Source organism: Colletes gigas, unplaced genomic scaffold, assembly GCF_013123115.1.
Source record: "Colletes gigas isolate AHSC1104 unplaced genomic scaffold, ASM1312311v1 Colletes_gigas_Sc00003, whole genome shotgun sequence".
NCBI lineage: Eukaryota > Metazoa > Arthropoda > Insecta > Hymenoptera > Colletidae > Colletes > Colletes gigas.
Window position 1 is genome coordinate 5,083,429 of NW_025106632.1, and position 14,045 is coordinate 5,097,473.

A 14,045-nucleotide genomic window follows, 5' to 3' on the forward strand; every position below is an offset into this window, starting at 1 on the left:
GACGTCCACGAAACTATTGGACGAAAGTAACTCGTCGACCAATCGCGATCCGTCGTTTCGTTGCTTTCTGTCGGAAAAGGACCACTACCCCACTTAAAGACGATTCCGTCAGGCAACATTTCTTTTGTTTCCATTTTCGCGCGACTGTTTGAATAGCACACGGTCTGGTACTTACAATCTATTTCTGAACGATGAATTTATGTGAATTAAAATTTGTCGATCGAGGATGCTAGAAATATTATTATAAAAAATTGTAAATATTGAACCATTATGAGAGTGTACAAGACAAAATTTGAATCTAAACAAACGTAGTTGAATGGACAGACATGACAATCGAAACGATAAAATCACAAAATTCAAACTTCAAAATTCTGGTATTCAAATATTTTCGTGATCGTCTATACATACCGTTAAAGAGGAAACAAGTATACTTTGCGTTGAAAATATTGTTTTCAGATGCACCGATACATAAAAATGAATAGTATTACTTTCAGTTTGTGCATCGTTCGATGTCGTACAGAAATGAAGCAAAGAATTTAATGAAATCATATCTGGGTGACCACAAGATTCTTCCTTTTTTACAAATTACTTTTTTATTCGTCATAATTTTTATCAGAATGACAATGCGATGTGTACGAAATATTAAAAAAGTACAATAGCCCGTTATATAAAATATGATTTTTACAGAAATATAAGATCAACCGCTGTACCATTGCGATATATCTGTAACGCATGCAATGCTACCCAATTTTGTTGCTATCGAAAATAACGTTTGCCTGCGTGCAGAGCTTTCTTAGTATAAAAAGTACATCCTTTGGCGAGTTAGTGAATACAGACGGATGTCGATACAAGCCCAATTGGTTATCTGATCGTTGATAACGTTTAAAATCGAATAGGTTTGCTCGTCATGATTTTATCGTATGTCTTAATCAAGCTTGGGCCCGGACCCTCATCGTCGTTCCGTTGTTAATAAGTTTCGTGTAAAAAATCGACTTGTGCGTCTCGCCGAAAGGAACGCTCACATGGCGGTAGGATAAGTATAATCATAAGATTACATTAACACAGTGTTTCGCATTCTCCTTTGTTTCCTGTCGGCAATGTATGAATAATTGTTATAAAATGTCATGATATAGAAAATGGAAGAAATGAGTCGCTGCTCCTTTTCCTTTCTGTCTTTTCTTCGTTTTGCGAAAACTTCGTTTTAAGCAGCTATTTTCTCAGCATCGATCGCTGAAACAGAAAAACGTCGTCCCTCGTTCCAACAGTGTTCCAAACTTGCAAAAAAAAAATAGTCCTTGGAGACACGTTCGCTCACCTTCTTTGGTTGGCAAGACATTTTTCTCCAGCGTTTCTGCGTGTTTCAGTTTCGCCGGATCGAAGTTTTCAATCCCCGAGATCAGCTGTTGCTTTCCTTTCTCCTGTTGGATAGCTGCGCGCAAAAATACAATATCCCGTCAATACTCGAACACGGTCCGCGTTATGTTTTTTTTTTTCATGTTCGGTCGGTGTTCATCCCGTGGCACGATAAGGATTTGTAAAACGCAACGAGAATCTACGAAAGCTTCGAAATACGATACTGTACCGTCTTTGTCAGGTAGGGGATTTTTTTCTTGGGTCTCGGTGTGCTTCAGACTGGTCGGGTCGAATTTCTCGATGCCGGCGATCAACGTTTGCTGAGTTTTTTCCGCGGCTACATCTGCAAAACGGTAACTCAGGGTCAAAGAACGAAGTACAAAAAAAAAAAAAGAGACCATGTACCGCGCGAAAAAAACCCCCGAGCAACTATGAACCGTAGAAACCCATAGATCCGTATCGACCGACGTTAAGACCAATAATTCCCAATAGATGCGACAGGTTACACTGGGTGTGCTTGTGACGATAGTACCGATGTGCCACGGAAAATTTATAGATTCAACGTGAAACGACAGAAACAATAGCAGAACGGTAAACATGGATTTTATACCCTCGATTTGGTACGTATCTCCTGTTAAGAAGTTCGACACCGCCAGCTGATATTCTTTTACGTATTGTCTGGGTATATTTTTCCAATTCTTTGTTTTGACATTGAATCGAATACCGTAATATCGAAGCATCGAAAAGGAATACTTAAAATTTCTATGTGCACGATGTAGAAGAACAGATGGGATGAAATGTTGATGGGTGTGTAAAGCAGAGTGGAAAACATTATACCTTTGTTTATTAATATTTCGAACGAACGCCATGGGACTATTTAAAAAAACAGCGTAATTGTGTTGCCTGTGCGTTTGCGTAACATCTGTGAACAAAATAGACTATCGTGCTGTGTTTCTTAGGCGTCCAACTTACACTGTTTTTGCACGTTATCCCTTGGCGATGAACGTCGAGAAAGCTGTATTCAGTGTTATTATTGCGATATTTCTAAAATGTTTATCATCGACGCGTACGTAACATTGTGTTATTATCGTTGCCGGTACAGAGTACGAGACCAACGATCGCGCATGCAAAGTAATTTCCTTCGAAGCTATCGGTAAAGCGTGAGTTAACGTGTGAATTGTTTGCTCGCGTGTATTTCGATCGCGCCACCTCGAAGCACCAAAGCCAACAGAGCGCCCTCCCGATCACCGATCGGAAACTTAGAGAACCAGGTAGCCAACTCCTAGCGAACGAAAAATTACTATGGTACCTTTGGCGTTGGGTAATATCATCTTCTCTTTCGTGTCGGCGTGTTTCAACTGATCTGTCTTAAAAGACTCCACATCGTGGATTAAATCAGAATGCCGTCTCTCTTGTCGCACGTCTACATACAATATTACGACTGTTATAATCTCGTCGGATATATTAGTTTATTCGTTAAACACGGCGTTATGACGTTAATACAGTTTTAAATGTGAGGAGCACGTTCGCGTGAGAAAAAAAAATTGTATTTTTGCAAACGGAAACTGAACGATTTAAAACAAAAGCAAAGCTAGGTTATGTACCTTCGGCGGAAGGTAAAACGTTCTTTTCGGCGGTCGCAGCTTTCTTCATGCAACCATGATTGAAACCCTCCAGTTCGCTTTTCAAGTCTAAGGCTACTTTTGGCAGGTCTTTCAACGACGGACTTGACATGGTGGCTGTGTTGTACTCCTCAATCTAGAACAAAAAAAATAAACAATTGTCACTGACGATACAAATGTTCGGTAAAATTATTTCGATCCTCGGAAGAGAATAACTTTTCAGTTTCTTTGTCAAACCATATTTCATAGTTCTCTCTGTCTAGGGATATCCTTGACATTCGTTCAAATTATGACCGTAATGTTATCTACCGATCCATAAACTTTCGTTAGTCGTCGACGTGTAACCGTATGTTTACGAATCAAATTTTATTGCCTAAAGGTTAGGTTATGCAGGGGATATTCGATTCATATCACGATTCAGCTCCTTAAAAAATCACTAAAATTTAAATTACAAGCTTTACCACATCATTTGAGATTAAAAATCGTAACTGAAGGGCTAACGTGTCGGATATGTTTTTAAAGGAACTCGTAACAGCCACAACGCCGATGTAACCTCAAAAACCGTCAATCCTTTGCGAATAATTCCAAACAATCCACTTTTCAGCTACAATCACTTAACTATCTCTCCATAGAATTTCAAGATCCAAAATTCTGGACACTACACATGCAATATATAACACCTAACAGACTTTTTAACTTATGTTTACCGATCAACATTTTTTATCGAGAGATTTGTTAATATGTGCCACGATCAACCCTAATAAGTTAACGACAAACTGAATTCAAAGGGAAATTTAACTGTTACGAGATTCTGTAACGCATTACGTATTCCGATATTCGCTACTCAAGTAATAAATATTCTTTTTGTTACTTTGCAAACCGCAAGAGTTTCCGCTTTGGTCGGCCCGCGATACGGAGGGGAAAAAAAATTACTTGGAGAAAGAACTTCCAATTACGAGAAGCGATACGAACAATTCGAACCGCACAATCTGAAATTAACCGTTGTGTTTTTTCCTACGCGGGACGCGATGCGTTTCTGTTTACCATGTTCGACGTTAACAAAGGAGCCACGTTATCGATGAGACAATACACGTTTTCTTCGTCGATTCTTTAATGTTTCCACACCAACGATCGACACCTACAGTTAAAGCCCTTTCACACGACGATGCTTGTATGCGATACAAGTATTATTGGATACCCGGAGCGTCCATGCAAACTCAATAGGAATGTTCCGACTGTGATTCTCGACGAGGAGAATGTCAGACCTGATCCTCAACGATTTTAATGATATTTCGCGGGCTTGTAGATCCGTATGTACAACAACCGTAACCAGAGTTATGACCGTAGACGAACAGTTAGTTTTAGAAAATAATTGTGAAATTTTTTTTTCAGTTTTTCTTCTATTAATCATAATACATTGCTTTTTAATAATTGTTATAATATAATCGATAACACTGCCTCTACTTAGGATTCGAAATATAACAGAATTACTTTGCAAAGACCGACGAGTCACCGTGATCCTCGCGCGAGATGCAGACTGCAGAAACATAAGTGCCATAAATTCCAGACGAGTAACGGCACCGTTTCTGGCGAATGCAAAGGTAAGCAAGTGGTGCTCGTCTAGCATTTCCGGTCTCGTCTTTTTTTTCTACAGACGAAAATAACGGATTTGCCATAATTATGTCTGCGCGTAAGGCATACACATTATATACTTTTAAAATGCACGGCATTCCGCGCTTGCCCTAATTAACGAATATACCGGACTCGTTAAATCGAATGAATTCGATTCCCAACGAATTTTTATTAAAAAATTTAACGCTTTCGTTGAATACGACGTAAAGCATTTTTATTTATCTGCAAATTTTAGCGATACAGACTGCCAAGTAACGCGTTACGAAGCGGAAGTAGCAGAAGCTCGCCACTTCCGGCCAGCCGTTGCCTTCCATTTCGTTTCTTGTCACACATCCTTCGCGTATAATTTCCTACCGAAACCTCGTCATTTTTAAGAAGCAGGATTTTATTTCTTTTTCGTTACAAAACTTCTATATAAATATACAGGGTGTTCAGCCAATGTTGATCGCAATCATTTTTAATCAATAGACATACCCTCGAAATCCCAACCATTTTCGAGAAAAAAATTCGAACAGGTGGACAAATTTTCGAAAAAATTAAAAAATTTCGAATCGTTCTGGAAAAATTATTTTCGGTTGCAGGGGCCAATTACAATCATTTTTTGTGAATAGATATACCCTCGAATTCCTACGCACTTTCGAGACAAAAATTCGAATAGGTGGACAAATTTTCTACAAAATTAAGAAATTTCAAATCATTCTGAAAAAATTATTTTCGGTTGCGGAGGCCAATTACAATCATTTTTGGTCAATAGACATACCCTCGAAATCCCAACCATTTTCGAGAAAAAAATTCGGACAGGTGGACAAATTTTCGAAAAAATTCAAAAATTTCGAATCGTTCTGGAAAAATTATTTTCGGTTGTAGCGGCCAATTACAATAATTTTTTGTGAATAGATATACCCTCGAATTCCTACGCACTTTCGAGAAAAAAATTCGAATAGGTGGACAAATTTTCGAAAAAATTAAAAAATTTCGAATCGTTCTGGAAAAATTATTTTCGGTTGCAGGGGCCAATTACAATCATTTTTTGTGAATAGATATACCCTCGAATTCCTACGCACTTTCGAGAAAAAAATTCGAATAGGTGGACAAATTTTCGACAAAATTAAGAAATTTCAAATCATTCTGAAAAAATTATTTTCGGTTACGGAGGCCAATTACAATCATTTTTGGTCCATAGACATACCCTCGAAATCCCAACCATTTTCGAGAAAAAAATTCGAGTAGGTCTTGAAATTTTCGGCGAAATTAAAAAATTTCCAATCGTCCTAAAAAAATTATTTTCGGTTGCGGGGGTCAATTACAATCATTTTTGGTGAATAGACAAACCCCCGAAATCCTGTGCATTTTCGAGAAAAAAAATTCAGTACTGGTGGAACTTTGAACGTTAATAACTTTTTAACAAAGCCTCCATCAACAAATTAGTATTCTTGATTTTTGTCTTACTGTGGCCTCTAGAATCTCCCATTAAAAATTTTCCCATGGCCGAACGTATACTTTTTTTATGATATTTTTAGAAATATGGCGAATATATCAAGTATTTTTAACGAATGTCGAAATTATTATAGTCACGTTAGACACGAGTTCACGAGAACTGAAAATAAAGTTTAATACAAATCCAATGTTTTTCTATATTCTAAAATCTAACGAAGTTTTAAAATAAAATTATAAAACATAACCTAACCTATTTTTAGTCCACTTAATATTTGAAAACGTAGGAAAATAGCGAGGTATTTTTAGCGAATATCGGCACGTGACCAGAAATTGCTATAAACGTTAATCTCTCGTACGTGTCCGGACGTGTGTGTGTGTACATGTATTCGCATGGGTTCACAGAAACTGCGGCGTAAAATAATGTTCCTGCCGATGCAAGTCAAAAAATAATTGATAGCCTTTGCACGTTCAGTCAGCGACTCGAGAGACTCGTCATATGTTCGTACATCGAATCCGATGCTAACAATGGTTTTACGCTTTACGGTTGTTAGACCAGTGATGCACAGGCAACAAACTTTTTAGTATTCTGGGAATTAAAATTTGCGCACAACATATTATAAATACTATTTTAACTAATAAAATAATCTTTACCTAACTCGTATAATTTAGACATTTTATTTTTCGTTGTTTTCCGTTGCAAAGTGTAAAATATCAATCGAGTTTATTGCAGACGAGCGCCGCGAGTGGCTACGAGTTCCGTCTCCAAGGGATACGTATGTAATTAAAAAAGTTTGGGCACCACTGAACTCACCGTGACTCATGCTTCGTCGAGCTCTCCCCTTACATTTCTTTCTCCGTTCTTTTTTCCTCTATTTAATTGTAAGCCGTTTGTATTCGTTATTTTTAGCATCTAAACGATTATTTTTCAAAGGACAAAAATATCGAATGGAAAGAGAAGCGGGATTGAAAGCAGAAGACCTTACTGCATTCCGCGTGAATTCAGTCACTGGCCAAAATATTGCAGGCGAGCTATAGAAACGATCGTGACATAACGTTTCCACGTATTTCTTATCGTTTTATCGACTCGACGGTACAATTTTTTGTAAAATGTATTTCGCGACACGAAATGCGCAGAAAAAAAAACTTATCAGCAATGAGTCATACGTGAAATGATTAATGCAAGCAGCAATTCAATGGAACTACACTTGGATACGTTCTGTACATATATCATGTAGTGCATATACGTGTTTATTTTATTCCAGAATATATTCGAAATACTAATTATTTTGAATGAAATACATTTACATAAAATACACGTAAATTAAAACGCGACTGTTGTAATTCAAGGTCTAGGTTAGGTCTGTTAGGTTATTTGTTTATTGTAACAGCTGGCCTTTTCCAAACTATTAATATTTTCCTTTGATACTTTATTCTATCATTAAAAACTCAGGTTAGATGGAATAACCTGTATATGAAACATGAAACTGTATTGAAACATTTATAAATAAATATTTGTTATTATCTATGGAATCGAACAAATATATGATTAAAGTAAAAAGAAGAAATAAAATAAGCATAACGGGGTTCGAAACAACGTTCCAAAAGTTCGTAGTCTGATACTTAACAGCTGAGCCATCGCTGTTCTTAGGAATGTTGTAATTACTTTAGAATGTAACGCTCACGGCATACTTTTGATCAGTTGAATGTACCTATAGTTTATCAAATCCCTATACAGTTTTGCTAAATGTAAAGATCTCGTACAATCTCGTCAATTTTATTTGTCAAATAAAAAGTAACGTTCGTAGGTTAGGTTACAACATAACTTAAATCCTCGTCAAATTTAAAAGGAGCCCAAATTGTAAAGGTCGAAGACGTTTGTTATTTGCCCGTTTATGCCGCAACAAACACATAAATGATGAGAAAAGGAAACGTGTGACCTCTAACTGTGGATTGGACGTACAGAGCCGAGCAAATGAGTGTACGGCAGTAGCTCCAGGAGAGTGTTTCGAGGGATACGTGTTCCAACGGTGGGTCAGCATCGACAAGGCTGTGTATAAGTCCTTATATGGTAGCCGGTCGTATGGCTGTATATAGAGAGAGCTCGAAAGAGGCCGAATACGCAACCGTGGAGCACGCTCACGTCCTTTACGTATTCCTTCGCTGAATATTTCTTCTCTCCCTATCCTCTCGTCGCGCGTGTAGGAGGCTTGCATCGAGTGCACGCTACACCGACGCGCCGTGAACGCGCGCGAGAGCTGCGCTTAACGGTAACAAAACGAAGAGATACAGTGATTCAGAAAATTATCGGCGCGCGCAGGGAGCAATGGGAATACGAAAGGCAAAAGAAATAATAAAAGAGTTTTTTTTACGAAATCATTTACTTTTCATTCTTGCGTAATTATAAGCGACGATATTATCGTTGCTTTTTTTTTAAATAAAATTTTATTACGTGTTTCTATCGTTTCATGCGCCTGACAATAATTTTCTGACTTAACTGTACCTCGATTAGCCGTACGCGCGGTTACCACGGACAGTCGAAACGCGTGGTACGCGCGAATCGAACGTAACGATACGTTTCGATTATTCTTTTTAAGGCTGTCGTGTAGTAATCCCGATCCCTGTTCGTCGCATATTTACTTTCTAACGCCTGTGCACGACCGGCCGTCTTTATTCGCTCCTACCAAAGAAAGAAAGTTCGCTGGAAACCGCGGAATATTTCTTTTTTTCAACGGTCGAATTAGTATCCATCTCCGCCCGCCGTGGCGCGGGACACGGAATTTCGCGTGACGCGTTACAGCGTTAAGTTGGTCAATTTCACAGGAGCCGGGAAACCGTGGCTCTCGAACGTCGAGAGTACACGCGTATCTCGTTGGATTATCGCCGGCCTGCGATTGGGAGGAGAAATGAAAATACTCGTCACGACACCGAGCGTCTGGAGAAATCACGATAAATTCTACTTGATCTCGCGAGGAGAAAAGAGGCCTGCAAGTTAATAAGGAAACTAGGTTGCCAGCGCCGACGCGCTAGCCGGTTTGCAGGGCGCGTCGGTGTACGCCACGCTTCGACGAGTCATACCCGTCGTCGCAACAGATTGAACGTCGCGCGGGCCTCGCGTCTAATTGGCTACCCTGGAATCTGCCAGAGCCATCCATAAAACGCAGTCGAAGAAATCACGGAGGCGCGCACGGTGACTTTGTTCGTGCAGAATTTCAATGTCGTTCGCACGTTAACGGTTCTCGCGGTAAAAAACATATTTTACATAGGATCTTTCAATGAGAATACAATTTTCGTTTACTCTATTCAAATGGCCCCATAAAAAGAAGTCTAACGACATAAAATCGCAAGATCTTGTTGAAACCGTATCCCAGACGAAAAGATGAAATAATCGAACGCTAACGTAGAAATTCTTGAAAACGTCGTGAAATGCCCTCACGGGGGCATCGTGTAAATGGAGTTCTACTGTATCTAGACCGGTCGATAATATCGGATGGTAATCGTCCGGAGGTTTTTGTCGCCCATAGACGTGGGTTCCCCGGCAAAAGAGAGATCTTACGGTTGACGGCTAACGAGTTCGCGCGGGCTGCCAATTAAGTTGGGATAATCGTGTTTAATTGAGGGCCTCGGTGGCGTATGCAGCGGTTCGGTTCTGTGCGGCGCGGCTGGCCGCGTGTATCGACCGGTGGGCTGCATTTGGCCACCTACGTGCACGTAATACCCACGTAAAATGCGTTGCGACGATTCCGTGTCGCGCTCGCGCCCGAGGCGAACGCGATATGGCCGCCCTCTCTTCTTCTCCGCCTCCCTCCCTCCCTCCTTCCCACCCTCTCTCGCTCCTCTGTGCGACCGTGACGGCTAACGAACCCTGGCCGCGCGCGTATCGTATCGAGCGGTGGCGCGAAGGCTCAGGGGCGTATTACGTGTTACCAAGCGGCTTATCCGGCCGATGGACCCGGGACACCTTGTTTCCAGAGACAGGCAAAATTTCATTCCCATGATACTGGGTTAGATTGCACTGTTATAGTTCTGGAACGCCCACATTATGCGACGAACCGTACTGCTTCGACTTTTATATTTTACTTATGCAAAAAATTGTACTAAAATTTGATGTGTTTCCTGACTGTTGTATTCAGACTACTGAACTCTAAAATAAGATAGACAGCGAATAAAAACCGCAGGTCGTTCGAAATTATCCGAAAAAAAGGTTTATTATCTATTACCTCAACCGGCAGTTATGACTCAACCCGATACAGTACAGTCATACCTCGAACTTGGATACTAATTGGTTCCAGCTGACGCAAGTCTTGAGATAAAATACATTAATGTTATATGATTATTTTAATGTATATATAGGCCTCGTTCTATTTATAATAAATAACAGTAAATATACAAGAAATTGAAAATTTTATACGTTTGTAACAAATATAGGAAAAAGTTTTAAAAATGTGTAAAACCATAAATTTTTATTCGAATCGCGTTTTTTCCAGATAATTCGTCTGAATAATCATCTATGTAAAGATTTATTCAAAGTAATTCGAATAAAGGCCAGCACTGCGCGCCAATTGGGCCTGCAGTGGTGCCAACCGTAAAAGGATCCATTTTAGCGGTCAAGATTTCGTGAACGGGCGCCGTAAGGTATACGTTGTAAATGAACGAAACCCCAACGGGAACCCTTTGACCCAATCTCGTAGATTGTAGATTGTTTTTGTCATTATGCTTCTGCACGAGCTATATTCTGACCGCGGCACTTGACGACGAATAGGGGTGTGGTACAGTCGCGCGCAAAAGTTTGCAGGCTGCGAAGAATTCGAGGAAACGTTCGATCGTGGGATTTTTATATTTCCAAAAATGCTTGCTAAATATATTACGAGGGACTATTATTTTAATAGAAATATAACAATTAGTTACGACTTTTTTTTTAACTACCCTAACCTAGTCTTTTCCAAAGCGAAGGGTGCAACCCTCGAGGGGACGTTTTGCAGTTGAGGCAGGAAATGGTGGGTAATCATTTTCATCAATTATAATTCATAACGAAAAACAATTTTCGTGTAATTGTTATCGATAACCAAAAATAATTATAATCATATACATACGTTAACCAGTCATCTGTGGCGACCTCTTTTCACAGCGAGCACTTGTCTGTTTTCTGAACAAATATATTTTAGTTTCCGCTAAAATCACAATTTAAATAGCAAATGGTAATTTTACGTGTGGATGGGGCGTGTCTCTGCTTGCACCTCGTAAAATATAACCCAAACCTAACCTAATCTAAGTATCCTATACAACACGATAATTGTACTTTAGTCACATTCTGTTTGTACTTTTCGTTTCTTCAAATAAATGGAAAACTGATTTCTACAAAAGTAGCCCACTTCATCGTGGCTAATTGGAATAATTGAATGCCGGGAAACACGAAATTCTCGCGTGCTTCTATGCCTCCGTCAGTTAACCACGTGCATATTGATGTATGCTAGTCGCTGCTTGTCGTCGATCGAACGCATTCCAATCATCGCCGCGTCTGTAATTATCGCCTTTGCGTTTACATCGGATAAAATTAGCTCTAAACGTAAAATTACCAACATTTTTTAAATTTTCAATTCCTGCAAACCATATTTGAAATATTAAAAAAAAATACAGATCAACTAAAAAAGAGAAAAAAAATTTTAAAGTAGAAAAGAAAATTATTCTATTTTGACACGCGTCCATTGTTCTCTATTCTCGTAACATTTGTCGAGAAACGGTTTTTTGGTTCCACTGGGCGACAGACTTTTCTCGGTTGTGTGACTTTTCTAGCGATGGTACGTTATTTAAGTAACGCCCTAGTCCCGGGCCGACCTTGAAGATGCCGAGAGCATCAAGATGTATTTCTGAACGTGAATGAAAATGTCCGTGTATGCGTGTCGTGCACGCGGGGGTTGGAATCGGGGGAGCGGTCGACGGGTGGCAGACGGTTTCATCGATTGGCAATGCGGGGGTCGAAGAGTGGGGTTCGTGAACTACGCGGCTATCTATATGTACTACATAACGTATCAACGACCTCGGGTTTTCATGGTCATGGGTAAAAAGACGATTTTTAATACATTCGCGTGGGAGTGGCGTCGAGGTTCGTTATTCCCCCGGCGATATAAACATTCGCAAGTACGCGTCGAGACGATTCAAGAACGCGGATTTGCATATGCCCGTGGAGCAAATCGAGCCATCATCAACGTTTATAAAACCGTGAACTTCTCGCGCGAATGATAATTTTTAATAATTCATTGCGCGTCGCCGCCGGACCTCGACGAAAAAAAAAGAGGAAGCGCCTCGCTGTGGGGAATTAGCTAAATAATTCTTTCGTTGGAAAAAAAGAACCGATTTTCTCGACGCAGTAAGACTCGATAAAGTGTTCGTACTTGTTCGAAAGAGCTTCTCGCTCGCCTTGAAGCCAGCCAACTCGTCCGGGACATGATAAGATGCAAATACTCTTGGACTCTCCCTTATGGAAGAAACGTCGCATAAAAATGCGTATATGTATACTCAATCGCAGGGAAACGGTAATTCGCGTTTCGATGGGATGCTGTTCGTTGATGCTTGTCGCGCGAATCGATCCAAAAAATAATTCGAATCGAGGTTAATTTTTTCCCGTTTGTACGGCTCGCGTCAAAAGACGGGAAACACTCGTAACCGTAAGTGACACGAGTGTACTCCGCTACTCGGCAAACGAGAAACGCATTTGCGTGCCTGATGCGCAGCGAAGTGCATCTGTCAAAACCACGCCCTTGTCCCATCGCCCTAACGTCCTACGGGCGCAGAAGCCCGTCCGCTGTGGTACGTGGCTCTTAAAACTTCGAGAGTCGAACTTTATTTCCCTCCACTCCTGCCATCGTATTTACCGGTGTACGAATCTTTTGCACGAAACGACTTTGAAAAAGTTACTTTCAAATACACACGACCGAAACCCGGCAGTATGATAATAAACGGAACGAATGCGGTAGCTTCCTCAAATTTTGTTATACGAACTTACGCAAAAAAGTATTCTGTTATTACAACTTCTCGGGCGTATCACATTATTTGGTCCTATATATTCGAAATTTCGTTGTATTCTATAGCACGCGAAGGGTATTCGCGAAATGTCGGTTTCAATTTCGTCCATAAAACGGGCCAAATATCGCGGGACTCTGCTCGCTAAAACGCATAATTGAGATCCGTCGGCGTCTACGCGAAATTTGTAACAGACAGAAAGCGTACGATGTTTCGACCACACCCCTCCATTTTCGTCCGTCGAACAACCGAGTGGATCAATATCGATTCGCGAGCGTATTGTTGAATCCGCCTGTACGCGAGAAAATAGGACCCGAGCGGAGAAAGACAAGCGCCGTATCGATAACGACCGTCTTCGCCGAGTTTTAGCGACGTAAAAACACATACCGCGCACACACACGCGCCGAGCCGACACACCAGTTTATCCTACTGCCTTTCTTCGAGCGCACGAAGAAAGCCGGGTCACGCGTATTACCGGCGAAACGTTCACTCGAAGAAGGCTTATCGGTCGCATGCAATTTCTAAACGATCAGACGGAATGTAACGCGGGAAAGAGCACTGACCTGTCAGTTGTCACTACAAGGAGATAGGCAAGCGCAAAGAACACCGTTCAGCCGAGAGCGTTCAAGGGCAGGAAGGAGACAGTACACTGACTGACCGGCTAGTGATTCCGCGGCACGTAACACCAGGTAACACCGGCGAGCCACTCTTCCCTCTGTCGATCCTTCGCTCGTACTGTTCGTCCCCACCACGAACACAGACCCCGAGCGCCGACCAATCGCGCGCCATCGTTTCCCCTTCCCCCCCCGCGGCGCGCGACTCCTTCCAACCATCGAACGTTTCCTCCAATCGTCTCCTTGACCGTCAACGGAGGGTGGCTGACTCACCCTTTGCGACGAGAGCATGATTTCACATTCGATCCATGAAAAAGAAGTTCCACGTTCGCGTAAATGCAAGCTTTTTCGTTTTTTCGTTTTTTCGTTG

The 14,045-nt window shown here is 40.9% G+C and overlaps 1 protein-coding gene across 3 annotated transcripts; it reads right to left on the reverse strand.

The window, feature by feature from the left end:
- Positions 1-617: 617 nt before the first annotated feature.
- Positions 618-13,775, reverse strand: LOC122404572 (thymosin beta). 3 transcript variants are annotated; one of them, XM_043408647.1, is made up of 6 exons: positions 13,625-13,775; positions 2,958-3,111; positions 2,663-2,776; positions 1,583-1,696; positions 1,316-1,429; positions 619-1,230 (listed from the first exon to the last, which is right to left on the reverse strand). In XM_043408647.1, exons 2-6 carry the CDS (start codon positions 3,085-3,087, stop codon positions 1,202-1,204), a joined length of 501 nt encoding a protein of 166 aa, XP_043264582.1. In that variant the 5' UTR covers positions 3,088-3,111; positions 13,625-13,775; the 3' UTR covers positions 619-1,201. The 3 variants fall into 3 exon arrangements, with proteins under 3 accessions (XP_043264584.1, XP_043264582.1, XP_043264583.1); XM_043408649.1 differs by lacking the exon at positions 1,583-1,696 and having other exon boundaries at positions 618-1,230; XM_043408648.1 differs by lacking the exon at positions 2,663-2,776 and having other exon boundaries at positions 620-1,230.
- Between the last annotated feature and the right edge of the window lie 270 nt (positions 13,776-14,045).